Source organism: Ambystoma mexicanum, chromosome 9 (genome assembly GCF_040938575.1).
Source record: "Ambystoma mexicanum isolate Mex_15411 chromosome 9, UKY_AmexF1_1, whole genome shotgun sequence".
Taxonomy (NCBI): domain Eukaryota; kingdom Metazoa; phylum Chordata; class Amphibia; order Caudata; family Ambystomatidae; genus Ambystoma; species Ambystoma mexicanum.
Window position 1 is genome coordinate 1,068,523,283 of NC_090931.1, and position 17,764 is coordinate 1,068,541,046.

The 17,764-nt window shown below is 45.5% G+C and overlaps 1 protein-coding gene across 3 annotated transcripts in view; it reads left to right on the top strand.

Moving 5' to 3' along the window:
• The window catches only part of WDSUB1 (WD repeat, sterile alpha motif and U-box domain containing 1), a 987,384-nt gene that overhangs the window by 765,191 nt on the left and 204,429 nt on the right, over positions 1 to 17,764 (top strand). For all 3 annotated transcript variants that reach the window (XM_069616372.1, XM_069616374.1, XM_069616373.1), the window contains exons 7-8: positions 13,885 to 13,925; positions 14,007 to 14,113. In XM_069616372.1, coding sequence (XP_069472473.1) covers positions 13,885 to 13,925; positions 14,007 to 14,113 — 148 coding nt within the window. The remainder of the gene's footprint in view (positions 1 to 13,884; positions 13,926 to 14,006; positions 14,114 to 17,764) is intronic.

The window sequence follows — 17,764 nt, forward strand, 5'->3', positions numbered from 1 at the left end:
GGTATCCTGCCTGGCAGCTCCTTCGGAGGAGAAGGTAGCAGCCATCTTGGGCAAGGTGCAACAGCTGTTAGCACTGAAGGTCGCCATGGTGAGGACCATCAAGTTGCTGCTCGGCATGATGTCGTCATGTATCTACCTGACACGGCTCTGCAAGTTGCTGATGCGACCGCTCAAGGAATTCCAAGACACTTGTTGGATCCAGGTGTCCGGAAGCTTCAAGGACAGGATCGTGCTCGACAAGGAGTTCCATCGAGCGATAAGGTGCTGGGGCGTGTGCTCCAACATTTCCGGGGCACAGACTTCCAGAGCCCCCCGTACCAGGAGACTGTCACAATGGGCATTTCCCTGGAAGGCTGTGGAGCCCACACCGGACGTCTCCAAGCCAGAGGCCTTCCTTTGGCTGCCAGAGGAGAAGACTCTACACATCAACATCCTGGAACTATGGGCAGTGTTTTGGGCCCTGAAATCATTTCTTCCGTCCCTCAAGGGCAAAGTAGTGAGGGTCTTCACGGACAAAACCACCACAATGTTTTACATCTGGAAGCAAGGGGGTACCAGACCAATGGCTCTCTCCATAGAGGGGTAGGAAATGTGGCACTGGCCTGTCGCCCAGGGGATGTTTCTCATTCCTTTTCACCTGGCGGGAGTCAAAAACACTGTTGCCCTCAGCAGGGAGCTGCGTTCTTGTCACGAGTGGGAGCTTCGTCAGAATCAAGTGGACAACGGCGACAAACCAAAGTGCCGGAGGTTCGCCAGCAGGTTCCCGCAGCCGGGGAGCATGGTGGACTCATTGTCCTTCCCTTGGGAAGGCCTGTTCCTGTATGCATTCCCGCCGTTGCCACTACTACTACTAGTCATCAGTCAACTCAGACGGTGCTGGTGCAAGATGATCCTCATCGCTCCAGCGTGGCCAAGGAAAATCTGGTACCCGGACTTTCTCAGCATGTCAGCATCCCCTCCAATCAAACTACCAGTGGTCGCGGATCTTCTCGCCAGAGAAGGAGGCACAATCCTGCAACAGGACCCAGGATCGTTGAACCTGAAGGCATGGCTCCTGCAACATTAGAGTTTGATGGTTACGAGCTGCCTGCGGACTGCATGAAGGTCCTCTCCAAGGCCAGGGTGTCATCGACTCTGAAGTGTTACGGGGACAAATGGAAGCATTTCGCGACTTGTGCTGGTCGCAGAAGATACCCTCTGAGGGTCACGGCCCCTCAAGTCCTTCCGTACTTGTTGTTGGCTAAATCAGGGCTGGCTCACCCCTCCATCAAAGTGAGTCTGGTGGCTATCTCCCGCTACACCAGATCTCTGGGACAGTCTTCTCTTTGGTCGCAACATCTGGTGAGGGAGTTCATTAAAGGACTGTTCCGATCGTTCCCGCCAGTGAAGGTGCCTGCCCCGGCGTGGGAACTCAACATGGTGCTGACTCTGCTCATTGGGGCCCCCTTTGAGCCTATGCATCAATCTCCTCTCAAGTTCCTTTCTTGGAAGACAACTTTCCTCGTGGCCATCACCTCTGCTAGGAGAGTGGGTGAGATCCAGGCCCTGTCGTGTAAGCAGCCCTACTTTACTTTCCATGAGACTAGGGTGGTGCTTCAGGCGCACATCACCTTCATGCCCCAGGTTCCGTCGGAATTTCATCTCAACGAACCATTGGCGTTGCCTGTGTTTTTTCCGACGCCTTTGTCGCCGGCTGAAAGGACTTTGCACTCGCTGGATATGGCTTGAGCGCTGAAGTTCTATGTGGCCCGCACAAAGAGTTTCCGGAAGACATCTCAGTTTTTTGTGAACTTTGATCCTGTGAACCATGGGAAGGCCTTGTCCAAGGCTTTCATCTCCAGGTGGCTCTCCGGCTGCATCACTCATTGTCACCAGTTGGCAAACCGACCGCTGCCTGGCCGTCCGAGAGCCCATTTTACCAGAGCGATCGCTGCTACGACAGCCTTCCTGTCTGGTGTGCCCCTGCTGGACATCTGCAGGGCTGCTACGTCGAGATCTACGCGCACCTTCACGAAATTCTACTGCGTCGACAGGGATTCCAGGGAGGAGTGCAGAATCGGTCAAGCAGTGCTACGCAACCTGTTCGCTTGAAGGTGAGCCTGGTGAGGAGGTAAGAGTAATTGCTTCTGTTGAGCCTTGCCACCTCGCGTGGTTGTGTATGAATGTACTGCTATGTATTCTTTATTAATGAGAGAAGGAACAAGTTACTTACCTGTAACTCTTGTTCTCCAGCATGGGTCTGGCATGGATTCACATGCAATCCCTCCCTCCTGCCCCTCTGCAGCTCCTCTTGGTCATACTGCCACTTTATGTGCTACCAAATCTGAAGATGGCTGCCAGAGGAGGTGCTTAGGGAGAGGGCAGTCATTGGCTGGAGGCAGTATGACCCAGAGATCAGTGATTGGTTTATGGGAGAAAGACTGTTTATAAACGAAAGTGAAACTGTTTTTTTCTTTTACCGAGGATTCCCAGCCTGACGGGGAATATTCATGAGCATGTGAATCCATGCAAGACCCATGCTGGAGAACAACAGTTACAGGTAAGTAACGTGTTCTTTATATGATCTGTGATAGCACTAATTTCCCCCAAGATTAATCTGGGCCTATTTGTATTATAATAAACCCTATATTTTTACAATACACAGCGTTTCAGTGTTTCTTTGGACCATATGTATACTACAATTTCTTTGTACTGATTCTACATCCCTCTCTCCCTCCTAAGATAAGCCTGGCTGTTCTGTCTACGCTACCATATACTCAAGTGGTACAGCTTGATACTTGGTACTAAGAGTGGAGTCTTGTACGGTCTCAGTTGAATAGTTTTACTAAGCCCTTAGTTGGACTTCAGAAAAACTGTCCTAACAAGTGAGGGCCGGAGCTACCGGGAACTCGCAGCGAGATTCGCAGAAGGCGAGCGTTGCTTGCAGAGCTCCAGAGAAGTGTGCACAGAGCCTCCGAAAGTCAGGAGAAAGAAGAGAGAAAGAGAGAGGACGCCCGGAGGAGCTGCCGATGACCGGCGAGTACATTAAAGGGAACACTCTTACCAGGCTGCTCCTGGGGCTAGACTGGGCACATGGTGATGCCGGATGAACTGAAATGGATGTGCAATCATCAGTGAACCCAAAGTGAGGGGTTTTGAGCACCACGAGCAGTCGCTGAATTACATTGAAAGGAATTTGAATATAAAGCAAGCACTATTGAATACCCAACTAAAGGAAAGCTTTGAAAAGTCTACAAATGAAATAAAAGCATGTGTGAAACACACGTAATGAATACTTAAAGACAAAGAATGAATCTTTATGAATAAAGTGAAAAGTACAGTGATGAGCACTTATGAAGATTATGAAAGCAAGGTGCTGGGAGAGAGTGAGCAGCATGGAGTGAGTTTTGTGGAATAACACACTGTGGCAAAGCCAAAAGATTGTGAAGGAGAAGTCCAAGTGAATGCAAACCAAAGCACAGATGCAGTGAGAGAGAAACCTCTATGGGCAAGAAAACCCAAGGTTATCTGTTGCATGACCTGTAATGGGTAAACCGTGTGGTCCAACAACTGTGCCTAGACCAAGGATACTCTGTCTGGAAAAACCCAGGAAAGTAAAGATAAAGAAGCTCCACTTGTAAATTAGATTGCTATCTTTCCCTTTCACTTCAGCAATCTGTATAAAGTGAACCTGAAGGATTGTGAAGTCGACCTGGAACTGGTTTTGAGAATTGAGACTTGAGCTGGTTCTGAGTTGGCAAGCTGGAAGAGCTAACATCTTAGGGAAGGAAAACCCGAGACATTGTGAACTGTGTTGTCATATTGGGGAAGGGAACCCTGAGGCCTTTTTGGAACTGTGTTGTTGCCTTGGGGAAAGGATCCCTGAGGCTTTTTGGAGTTGTATTATCCTCCTGAGGAAGGGAACCCCGAGATCATCTTGGAAACTGCTTTGAACTTGGGGAAGAGAACCCTAAGACTTTTGGAACTGTGTTGTTGCTTTAGGGAAGGGAATTGCAAGGCCTTTTCAGAACTGTGTTGTCCTCTTGGGGAAGGAACCCTGATTACTTTTGGAATTGCTTTGAACTTGCGAAAGGGGAGATGGAAAGTAAGCCAAGAGCTGGAAGAAGCTCAGAACTTAATTTGGAACACTATTTATTTTGTTGCTGACATTCCCTACTCATTGTTTAGCTTTACTTGTGAGGGAAAGTATATGTTTTGGACACAGACAGACTTTTAAGTTGAACTTACTGACTCGGACTATCTTTAGTTTCTTTAGGTAGGGAAATCCCACCTTTGCATAGGGCAAGTTAGGCCTCACACTATCCTGACATTTAAGTTGATAAAAGGCATTTTTGTTTGAAGCTTGAATCTGTTGTCTGTGTCTTGCTTCATGATGCCTTCACACAGGAGAGTCTATATAGTAAATCTTCTTTTAAAGGGGTAATGTTTTATTGTGATGTGGTTTTGAATTACTTATACAGGAAGTAGCCAACACTCAAATACATAAGATAATTATAAATACAAGATGCAGCTTTCCATAAAACATTCAAATTACTCTTTCACAATGGATACAGATGTAGAATATGCAATACATTGGAATAAAAAAAAACATCCAATTCATCTTTCGTCGAATATCTAAGAGGAAAAGTTGCATAGTAATATACTATTGGATATTACAATGTAGAAATAAACAAGTAATGAGAATAGAGAGAGTATATATATAATTTTACTAAATATGGTTTAGATTTAAATCCATCAGTCTGGCAGATTTGATTGATATTTTATCATTCAATAAGGACTAAAAATCTCAGTGCTACAGAGAATCCAGAAAAACAACAATACCATAGGCTGTCAGATTCAGTACCAAACCTGTCTGGTTAGTATTTCCCTAGATAATAACTATGAATGCCACCTACAATGGGACAAGTAGTTAATAAGAGCTTCAGAGTTTCATCAATAGAGCCTTTCCTGCAGAACCATCAATACGGACACTTATTTGGCACAAATATTTTGAGCTTCCCTTATTAATCGTAAATTGAAACGGAAACTCGTGTACAGTGATCGTAGTGTTACACTTGGGAATTTAGTTAGATAAGCAGGCAAACTACCTCTTTGTATGCTCACCATAAATATCCTGATATAACTTGTTTATTTAGGGCAGAGCAGGTTTTAACCCAGTCGAACTCCCAGAGCCGCTGTTTTACAAGGGTAGGCGAGTCAATCAATTGGATTTGGGTACAATTTAACTCCTGTAGCATTTTATTGCAAGTAGAAGCCCAGTTTTTAAGAAATTCCCACCTATTTTCTGTAGATTACAAAATAGAGTATCCGACAGAGGAGATATGTTCTTCCTTCGAAAAGAAAGTGCGTTCTTGGCCACTCTAAAATGCAAAGACAACAAATCCAGCTCAAAGCGCACCACCAGCAATGGAATGCAATTAGGCAGACGCAGCACTTTATGCAACAGTCTTGCGTCTATAGGATTTGTACTTTCCTACTCCAGTGTTCACATTGTTTCCAAATCAGAGATGACTTTGGGCACCACTTTCATTTTGTAGTACTTGATCAGAGGGAGCAATGTATACCTTCTGTATTTTGTGATGAATCTTGTCAATTTGTCCCTTCGCTCCAGATTGGAGCCACCCTTTGTGAAGCTAGGGAGCTGAGCCTGCTCCACATGACCCTCCCTACTTCGAATCCGTGGACCTAAATACATGTAATGGTCAGTAGTTGCAAGAACCATTTTCTCAAAAGACCAACTATGTCCCACATTGACCTTGGCTGTAGAAAACCTCATAACTTTGTTTTTTTCTTTATTAACCTGTAAATCATCATCATGTTTATTTCAGATGTGCATAAAAAACGATCCATAAAAATAGTACAAAGTACAATAATGTATACCAATGAAAACACAGTAAAACATATGTTCATAAAAACCACACCAAAAATAGCAGCTAGAAAAAAAACGAAATCATTAAAACATTCTCAAAAGCATAATTATGTAGTACTGATAACATCTTCTTCATAACAATCTGTGTATGATCGAAAATGAGGATGTCCATAGCATGAGCGAAGAACAAAAGCGATGGGTGTCCCCTTCATCGCTGACAAGGGGGAAGACCAGCTCATAATTCAGAAGAAAAATTTGTCAAGCGGAACTCCACAACAGGTTAAATTTATATAGAACAGACTTCAAATGAACAGCTGGAGGAAGGCAAAATGAGAACAGAATTAGAGACATATATTCTATATAACACATTTTATTAATGTCAAGTAGATAAAAACATTAAATTGACAAATGTAGCCCATAATTCAAATCAGGCTTTCATGATTGAAATAAAGTGCAGAAAGATAAAGTGCTAGTGCGTACCTCGTGTGACCCTAATGTCTAGGCCACACTGAGTGCTGGGAACCAACGGGACAGAACCTCCGCCAAGTGAAGGGGATCACGTGGGGGAAGGCTGGCACTCCCGATTCCACCGCGAATAAGACTTCACAAACGGGCATGAATAATAAACAATCAATTGTTCATGATCTCAAGTATAACTAAAAGAGCATGCAATATAAACATAACTATCAAAGTGGGGTGCATTTAGTTGCCGGGCCCTTGTCCAAATTCGATGTTCATGGGCTTACAACATCATTCACGATTTTGCCAGTTGAGCCAACCATTTTAGTCACAAATCTCCGAAACAGACGGCCTGAGGTAATGCTCCTCCAAAGCAGTGCCCAAATCGGATATGTAGATGTTAAACAGACACAGTATTTGGGTAAAGATGTCTGTGTGAAGGTACATCAAGGTTTTTGATATGCCTTTCGGAAGATCCCAAAACGATAGTTTATGCCACAGTTTTTCCCTATTAACAAAATCAAAAGCATGAGAAAAGTCAATGAATCCCATTTAACATTTGAAAGTATTGGGACGAGGAAGAGGAGACAGAGTAATAAACGCTACATCTTCTTTTTACCACTCTGGTACTGGGACCAACAAGATGCCTGCAGAGCGTGGTGAGAGTCAGGTATGTCCCCTTAATCATAGTCCGTCAAACCTAAGTAAGGATCCACACCTGCAACCTGTTGCAGGTGTATAAAATGAGGGTCAGAGAACAGTATGGGAAGAGTAACAGGGAGGGCTGTGTGGGAGAGACAAGCAGAGGACCCTTTTTGTGGGGAGGCAACCACAATGAGACCGCCGAAGTATCTAGGATGCTGGCAGATAGCCCAGGGAACTTGTGGGGCCCGAGACAAGTGGGCCGTGCCGTTGGCACAGGTGTGAAAGCCTGCAGGACAAAGCGCGAGTAGCATAAGCAGTGGGCGAACCAGGGAGAGAGAATGCCACAACAGATGACCGTCTGGCCTCGCAAGCAAAGAGGAAGCTGTGGGGGCTGTCGGAAGGAGACGCAGAGAGCCCGTCGGTGTCAGGGAGAGCACCTGGGGACTGGGACGCTCTTAGCAGACCGTACCTAAGTAACGGTCCTTGAAAGCAAGTTCAGCAAATGTATATTGAATACCGAATTGAACAGAAATCTGAAATTGAGCATAACAAATACATCTTAAATCCCGAACTGAATGTAAACTTGAAATTAAGCATTACGAATGCATCGTAAATACCGCACTGAATGGAAACTAAAAATTAAGCATAATGTATGCATCATAAATACTGAACTGAAAGGAAATGTGAAATTAAGTATAACAGATGCATATTGAATACCGAACTGAATGAGACCTTGAAATTAGACGTATTGAATACGGAATGCAATAAAACATTGTTGGCAAAGCAAATATTGAAGGGCAGCCGAAGTGCCCATGTGAAAACAAACTACGGAAAAGGGTGCAACTGTGAAAGAATGCCATAGAAAGGTGGGGTATGAACAACTCCTCCCTCCCCCCCACAAATGAATTTCTATGTGTGAATGAAATACAGAAAGGCCAAAGACTGGCAAGAGGTGTGTGACACGTGATGACAGACCCAAGAGGGGGACAAGGAGAAGCCAAAGAAGTGTAAAATTGCACATAATGCCAATCGGCCAACAAAGACGAATTAAGTGAAGGTGAATTGTTACACAGGGGGAGGAGCTGAAGAACCTGTGTGGCCTCCGAATCTAGGGATCCTGGTTGCGCGATCTGTGATGGGTGGACCCTGTGGTCTGACAACTGCACCTAGACCAGTGAGCTCTGAATGAAGAAAAATGAAAGACATTGTAAACCAAACCAAGGAGAAGCTTTGTGAGTGAACCGGTGAGTCAAACCAGGGGGAGGGTCAGGTTGACCTTGAGTTGTTAGACTTTTGAAAAGACTAAATATAAATATATATACTCTAAAGACTGAAATAAACTTGGCACAGGTAAAGTCCTGGGGAAGAGAACCCTTAGATTTAAGGAACTGCAGGTGTTGTCTCGAGAACAAAGCCTCAAGACCCCTTGGCTTTTTCGAACTTTGTTGCTTGAATCTTGGGGAAGGGAACCCCAAGGATTGTTTGGCGTTTTATTGCCTTGATGGTGAGAAAGGTAATCTTAAGACTTTTGCAGAACTTTCTTGCATTTGGGGGAGGGTGGTTGAAAGAAAGCTGGTAGCTGTAAGAAGCTCAGAACTTGGAGTTAAGACTTATTTCTTTTGTTAGTAACATCCCTACACATTGGTTAACGTTAGTTGTGACTTTTAAGTTGAACTCTTTGACTCAGACTTTCCTTAGTTTCGTTCAGGTAGGGAAATCCAACCTTAGCATAGGGCAAGTTAGGCCATCTACCATTCTTACATTTAAGTTGATGAATATCTTTTTTTTTAACTTTAGGTCTGTTGTCTGTCTCTTATTTCATGATGCCTTCACAGTATGCAGTGTCTAATATTTGCATTTAAATTCAATATATCAACAATCTCTCCTTTCCCATCTTACTCTTACGTCCCATCCCCGTTCCTCCATACTGCATAGGCGTTCCTTCCAAGGGACAGGAGACCGAACCTTTCTTACCAGAAAAAATCTTCCCCTAAATTTAGAGGCGCGCAGGGGTGCGGCCCTGGGACCATGCCCTGCCTACGCCCTCTGACGCCACACCTCAGTCCCCTTTTCCTCTTCAACGTGAACGGGCCGAATTCACCAGCGCTTCTGGGTTTCGCTTGGGCCATGTAATTCCACATGCAAAATACTTCTTCTCTTCTGTCTTTTTTTTCTTTTTATCATTCAGGTACTCGGTCCTCAGGTGTCACGCTCCTCCCTGGCGCATGTCGACTTCTACAGGGTTCAGCAGGTGTCCATCCTGCGATGGGCTCTTCCCGACTAAAGACCCCCATGCCCTCTGCCTATGGTGCCTTGGCCGAGACCACAGCTGGCAAGCTTGTACTGCGTGCGATACGCTTTCCTCGAGGTCTCTGAAGAACAGACTAGCCAGGTGGAGGGAGCTCTTCCAGAGATTACCTCCAAAGGACCTAAAGGATTTAGTCTATCATCGATCCTGACCTAAGGTAGGGCCACTCTTTTCCAGTGCACCACTCAAGGGAGACTCCTTCCAAAGGACTCGCCCGCGCGGGAGGGACCGCCCAGGTCCTGGTACCAGCACAAGTACCGAGGCTGAATCAGCTACCGGCCAACAGGCCCGAGGGATCAGTAAATCCTCCCGGTGATGGTGCTGAGGGACCAGAAGGTTCTTTTACCGGGACTGCACCCGAAGGGCTGCGCCCTTGTGCTGGCAATATGTGTGAGGGGATGCCTATACGCAGTTCTACCGGCAGATCCGCTGAGGACGAAATGCTTACCGGGGCTCGGCCTGAGGAACAGGGAAGGGCCCAAGATCCACACTCAAGAGTCCTGGACGGGGCGGGGCCCAGCGAACCGAGCAACACGACGCAGGCACGTGGAAGGTAGCTCGACAAAATGACCACTGTGCCTGGAAATCCAGACATCCGGCCGACTCCTCTCCAGGGAAGGCAGCAGTTGAAGGAACGTGTGTCAAGGTGGGACTGGTGTCAACCAGGTATGTGGCCTACAGCTTACCCTTCCTTCATGCAAAAGGCAGGTTCCCGCTGCGTCCATATGGGCAGGGCATGCATCAGCTCCAGCAGCCCCTCGCTACCCCGTCAATATCGCCTACCACCCCTCCGGCCTGCGAGGACAGGTTCTTTGAACGGTTCCTTGGGGTCATGAAATCTCCTCGGATGGGGGACATCCCCAGGGATGCCATCAGGGACGTGCTCCTGCCAATGGCTCCGGCGCCGCAGGCTCTTTTACAGGTGCCCCTCGGTCCTGTTCAGCTTCATGTCCAGGCAGTTCCGCAACAGCCTCTGCACAGCCTCCGCCTCCGATCTCCACTCTGCTGCCCCCGGCTCCAAACTCCCCATCTCCGGTCTCTCACCAACAGGATTCTCAGGCAGACACAGATGAGGAGCAGGTCACTGACACGCCATCTTCAGCCAAGGCCTTCCACGAACGTCTTGCAGGGCTGTCAGAATACTTGGGCGTTCCTCAACCTGAGGTCGAGCAACCAGCAGTCCTCACAGTCCTCACGGAACGCCCCATGACCAGAACAGGGAACCTGATGCTGAAGGACGTAGTTGCCTTGGCCAAGAAGGGTTGGCTCAAGCTTCACTCAATCCAGCCGATGAATAAATGCCTGGACGCCAAGTACAGGCAGATGGAGGAGGATACACTCTTGCTATCGGCCCATCCTTAGCCACACTCCTCAGTGATTGCTGCAGCATCACTATACTCCAAGCCTCAATCGTCCTCAGCCTCCTCCTCTGCGGCGCTGCCAGGCAAGGAGGAGAAGATCTTGAAGACGTACAGGAAGAATCTGTATTCCAACACATCCTTGCATCTTCGTCAAGCCAACGCAGATGCCATGTTCAGAATAAATCCCCCCAATAAAAAAGAACAAAAATAAATTCTGTGTTTTTCGATATTTTGTACCATTCTGTTTTTGTGGTCGGTAAGATCACATATAACCAATACAATCAGACTTATAGGGATGGGAAAGGTTAAATCTCTCATGGATGGCACGTTTGTACTGTATAAAAATGATGGTACTCCCCAAGTTCCTTTTTCTTTTTCAGATTCTCCCGACTCTGATCTCGGCCACTTTTTTATTGCAATTAAAAGGGCACTCTTGAGGCTTGTATGGGCAGGAGTGACACCCAGAATAGCCTACAAGATGTCGATAATGCTGTGAACAGAGGGAGAGGTGGGATTCCTGGACCTTGTCTGAAACTATAAAGCTGCGCAGCTACGAATTATGGTGGATCATCTCAATCCCAAATCCAGAAAAGAATGGGTACACATGGATAATGCAATATTGTCGCCGGTCACACTGGGAGAATGGATGTGGGTTCTCCAGAATAACCAACAGCACAAGTTGGCTGTCAACATGCCATCAACCCTAAGTTGTGTATGGGCCTCCCTTTGAGAAATTTGATTGTACACCCTTTACAGTTTCAATCCTGGTATGAGGCAGACCTCAGCAGAGTCAGACAAATGTGAAAGGGTGGGAGGTTTGTGCCATGGATCGATTAGAAGAATGCTTACACATAGGTAGGTTATTGGTTTTCTGTTACTTACAGCTCAAAGGGGGACTTCTAGACTCACGATGGGGAGACAATCTACAGAGGGACCTAACCTCCTTCGGAAACGTGTTGCTGCAGAGCACGAGCTAGAAAATCTCGATAGTGTGGCTGTATAGGAAACTGTTGAGACCTGAGCCTGTTGGCAACCTGTCCGCTAGGGTGACATGGGCAAAGGATTTGAATAGAGAAATACCAGATGAACTGAGGTCCAGGATGTGTAGGGGGGAGTGTCACACTCTACAGTTCCTTGCAGTATAAAATGCATGTCATAAAATGTATACACCAATGGCAATACCCACCTGCCAAGCTTGCAAAAATGTACCCAGGGGCAGACTCCTGTTGCTGGAAATATCGACAACCACACAGACTACTACCACATGTGGTGGGGCTGCTCTCAATGAGATACTGGGATGGGATTCTCACATGGATTAGGGATCTGGATGAGATCAAGAGGAAGCTATAACCATGGCTATTTGGGGTGCATGAGAAGGAGGACGAAGAAAAGGAGAGCCATATGGTGCACATTTTATTTGTGGCAGCCAGGAGTTATATTATTTTGTTCAACTCTGGAAATGGAACAGAATGCCCACAGAGTGAGAATGGGTACAGAAGGTGAGGGCTATATATGATATGGAATACTTTTTTAAAAAACATTTTTTATTAGGTTTTCCAATCATCATTGTACAATACATATGCCATACCATACTTAATATGACCTTTTTTTAAACCAACCAACCCTCCCACGACTCAAGACCAATGAGAGTTACAAGGGCGCCGTCTCCTTCCTTCTTGTGATGAGTCCCCGCCATCAAATTCTACACCCTTACCTCCATCTCCCAAATCCATCTGCCCTGTCTCCCTGTCGGGCTTCCCGGGAGTTCAGGGGGGGGTCTGTCATCTGGCAAGCTAAACAAACCATGTATCAAGGCATTCCAGGTTGTTATATAATCTGAACTTTTCTTCCTCCCCAAATGTAGTGCATCATACCACACTGCAGCTTCCGCTATATGATATGGAATACTTAACACACCTAATGGGTGAATGAAGGACAAATGTAGAAGGAGCCTGGCTTCCTTTCTTTTATCAAATATGGACAATAATGTAATAAAAATGATGGCGATATATGATGTGCCAACTAGGAGGCATGAGGGGTGGGTGGAGGGATGCAAGGGGAGAGTTTGGAGGTCTACAAGGAATTAATTCATATAGGGGAGGACGCTTTGTGGCTCCATCCTGCAAAGCTGCATGCATCCAAGTCAGGGAAGATTCACTTATTTACACTAGCTGAGGCAGCTTGCAGGTTCTCCGAGGACCAAGGTGTGGGTGATGGACAATGAGGATTGGTTAAGACTTGCTCCTGTTTATCCTTTGTGTTTGCTTTTGGGTGGGGATGAGGACCCTGATGAATGCAAGGTTACTCCAACTAGATGGGGTGTCGGGGTGAGTTAATGGGACATATTGTTGATTTATTGCAGTGGATCTTTGAGTGAAGCTCCTGTTCTGACCCTGTGCCCCCTCCCATGTCTTCTCTCCGATTGGTGTTGGCTGTGTTTTATTTCCGTATCATCCAGCTGAGTTGTGACCAAATTAAAACTGTAACTGGACACCGGATTATAGTGCTTTACCCCTGATTTTACACATCTGTACCATATCTATCCCATTTTGAGGTAAGGTGGAGTTGGGGTTGCTGTGGCACAGCTCTGCGGCATGAGCTTGGAGTTCCTGATCTCAACTGGAAAGTAGAGAGTAGCATGTATATGCAATGAGGACTCTGTTTTCCCTCTTGCCAACCAACACTTTGCTCTTGTGCTGTCAAGAATGCCTTTCACATGCACGTTGGGTAACCCAGTGGGGTTCTTGCGGGACAAAACTATGAGTGTGCCTTAAGTGCAAATGGGTTACAGCCTGTGGAACTTGGCCAAAGACTTTATAGAGGGTACGTGTGCAATCTCGTGATTTTCTTTTGCCTTCCACCCTGGGTTGGGGTCATGCCACATGTTCGCCTTCTACCAAGTTAATGCACGACTAGCCAAAGATTCCCCCATAAGAACCTAATCATACTGTCCAGAGGTTGTGGGTCTGGTGTCTTAGCTGAGAAAGTACTTTGGAAGACATCACCCAAGAACAATGGGGTTCTGAGGATTAGCTCTGGGAGGTCTCCTCCTGGGAGGCCTCCATATACTGCATTCAAGTAGCTCTTCATAGTAAGGGTGGGCATTGCATTCTCCCTAGTGCCCCTCTGTGTGTCGAAGGAGTCCTATCAAATATGACTTTGTCACCATGAGATTTATGCTTTTCTGTTCTAATTTGATTTTAGAATGCCACCTAAAACATTGCATTGGCCTTGTTTTCTAGAACAATGGAAGCATTCTTCACGTTTTACCTCACCACACCAGGTCAGTAATATTGGTATCAGGAATTTTGTGCACTTCATATGCTGTGCATTATATGAATAACTTTCATTTCTTTGGTTTTAGATATGTCACAGCATGTGCCTTTTCCCCTAATGTTCCACTACTTGCTACTGGATCAATGGACAAAACTGTAGGCATCTGGAAGTGTTCACAAAAACTAGAACTCAAAGGTAATTTGAAGCTCGACTTGTGAAGAGACCCTCTGCTTTTTAGCTAGGGCTGTGCTATATAAATCCCTTATTGTTTTGTAATATGCCTTACTGTATGTTTACTAAAAATGCTTTGTTACTTTAGACACTTAAATCTGACTCTTCCCTATATATAAATCCCTTATTGTTTTGTAATATGCCTTACTGTATGTTTACTAAAAATGCTTTGTTACTTTAGACACTTAAATCTGACTCTTCCCTATTCCTAACATGTGAAACAAGAAATTGCAACAATAGATCACAAAACAGAGTCTGGGACTCCTTATCTCTCTCTCCCAAGTGTGTCCTTTGATCATTTTATCCCTTTAGTGTACTGCTAAGTTGCGCATTAGAGCTGCTTCAGTGTACTATGCCTAGCCGGTAAGGCTGCACTGCTCAATGTATAGTGTCCATGCAGGAATACTGTAAAATACTAGCTTTTTTCACTCAACAATTGTTGTTCTGATTCTTGGAGTGTTTTTTTTCATCCATGCCCTGCTGTTTGCATCTTGCACTTTTGTTTTTGCACCATTTTTGTGGCCCGGCCTATGTCTCAAAATCCTGCTTTAAGTGCTTTTGGGATCAATAGGACCAATGCTAATGGCCCTCACCTATCCTGGCCGACTTTGTGTTGGGATCATGTTGTGGTAGGTCTGCTGGCAAGTTGTCATTTTTGTTAAATATTGCTTCCACCAAGGCATCCTTCTGTTGACCCTACCAGTTAAGAGTCAAACCAATATGGGTTTGGTGCCTTAAGAAAGATGTTAACAGTCCCTCTATCAGTCAAGCTGCTTATAGGTAGCTTGTGCAGATTCCCTACGTATAGCTGTTGGTCATGAAGATCTTTAAGACTGGGAGTAGCCCAATTTAAATCTATGCCTAACAGCAGCTCTGGATGAAGGCTTTAAACTTGTTTTGGTCAGGGGAAAAGGGAATTTGTGTTTACATACTTTATTTGTAAAGCGTGCACCATCATTTTAATTGCTTTTACGCCAGTGTAAGATTCTGGAATGTATCTTGGTTAAATTGATAATTTCGATACAATTATGCATTGAGGTTACAGTGGTGTGCTGTATAGGTCAGGCATCTTGGTGAAATCATGCAGTGAGGGAGGCTCCGTACATGCAGTCCTTGAAGGAACCAGAAATGAAAAGACTTAGGTTGGATTGAATTGAATCTGGTGAATCTAAGTTCCACCGTGACTGCCTGGCTATTACATTTGTTATGTTTAATAAATATGCATCATTCTTACCCAAGGTCAATCATGAATCCAGGTTCTTTTTTAATGTAAAGGGCAGCATGGCAAAGGCTGGTCTTGTTAGGACCTCCAATTTCAAAAAGCTGCTTGTGCCATGGTGCATCGGTGTTTGCATTTCTCATCAGGCATTATGCGATGCCTCAGACTACAGATAAGAGACACAGGATATGAGGCATTTCCGCATGGCGCACCTTGAATTCTTGCAGACTGGCCTGACTAAGTCCTTCATCCATCTGAGGTAGATACATTGAGTACCATTAAATTGGATAATGTTCATTAGTAAACATTTTAGAAACAGGTTTAACCCCACCACTGAGCTATATATGGTAAGCTATTATACATTTTCTGAGAACACAAAACAGCATCTTTTTGCATATGTCCAGTAGAGATGTTTATGAAACTCCAAATAAATCTTCTCAACAAATAACACATTCACATACAATGTGCATTCATCGTCTGAATTCAGCCATGATGGTAATAAGTGACACAGGGCACTGAGACATCGCTTAGGGCTGAGTGCGAGATAGGTCAAATTACACATGGTGTCCTCTATCCCCCTCCCCACCTCTAGCCTGCTGCTAGTTCATCGTTTCTCCACCTCCAAATGTTATTTTTCTACCTTTTTTGTTTTCGGGTAGCCGCGGGTATACCAACGGTTATCCCTTGCATTGAACCAAAAATAGACGTTTTTTTTTTATTTTGGAAAAACCTCTCTGCTCCTATGCATCATGGGAGAAATAGCTATAATTCTGGGTGAAGGGGCCAACCCCTTCTGCATCAAATATTTAAACTATTGGGAGCAATAACATCATAATTCCCACTCACCTTCCCGAGTCAACACTTCATGCCCAAGCTGTTTTGTACCTGGTCCACTTCCGTCCAGTGGTTTTCTCTGTGCGCTCGAGTAAACACTGGACTTTTTTCTCTATGGGAAAATGAATGGGGACTAAGCCGACACTGCATATATTTTTTTTTTATTTTCTGAATAACTTCTTTATATTTTTTAACAGGAGAGTCACCTAAGCTGTGGTGAGAAAAGGGGTGAACATTGAGCAGTGGAAAAGAATGCAATGGGAAGGTGCCCTTCTGGTGTAAGCATAAAAGGGGTGATAAAATGGATAATGCAAAAATATAATAGGTGTAGCCTAGGGTAACAATATACAAAAACATGAAAGGGAGAAAGAATGGGAACAAAATGAGAAAAAATGGATGAAAGAATGTTGCTGGCAAAAGGATGAAACGTGAGGACTCAGTAACAGATTGAGTGAGGCAATAATATGGAAAAAAGACAAAGGTTCTGATCTAGGGAGGTGGCTGAGGAGAGTGGGTTTAGCTGGTGTTATGAATGTGTGAAGACAGCCATGGCTGGGGCGGGGTTAGGCTTGCTTTATGAGATAATTTAATGGTCCTTCGAAGGGATTGCCAGAGTTGAAGCAAATCAGTTTTGCCACTGACCCGCTCACGGTCTGACCATTATGCAACATCCATGGAATGTAGTTCTGCCGTGAGCTTTTAGTAGTTTGGAGTTACTAGGTAAAAAGAAGTGTGGGACCCCAATTTTGCGGATGAACTTTCGACAGACAGACTGAACTTCATTTGTCATCTATTTGCCCTTTTGGTGCTCAGTCTCACTTTCGCATAATAAAACAGTTGCGCAATGCCAAACTCATACATACATACAAAAATCTGGGGCAGAATTGGTACTTTATCTGGATAAAGGTCTCTGCGGGCCAACGTCACGACTTTGCCCAGCTGCACAGTCCAGCCTGTCATGTTGTGACTTTTGGACCAAACGCCCTCCCACATCGTTATGCGGGATGAACCACGTTTGGCCCTGGACTAAAGGGAAGTGATGTGGGGCTACGGAGGGGGCAGGACAAGGGAAGAGGATAAGGCAGTTACGGTTACAACGGTGTGGAATAAAGATGCATTTATCCCACTGGCCGTTGTGCATCCGACTCTGTTATGTTATTTAACCAAGGCCTCACGTGCTCCCCCTGAACAATAGTGATCAATACACAGATGAAAATAGGGCTAAGAAGAGCACAGCCCAGAGACACTGGAAGGCCACAGTCAAGGCTGCCACACCCGGCACTCAAGGGGTGACAACCCCCACAGACCATAACAGCCCTGGAATTCTAGAGGAAGAACCACAGGCAGGCAAAGGGGCAGGAGGACAACCCCTTCTGCCCCCCAGGCCACTGAACTGGAATAACGCTCCTAGGGTGCTACAGCTCACACACCATGTCAGGAGATGTCATTTCATCCACATTGGGCGGCAGCGTCTCAGGACCCACCCTCCCCTCGGGGGGAGGATCTCAAAATACTGTATTTACCACACACGTTTGACCTATGTGATACCAGCAACCTGGGGC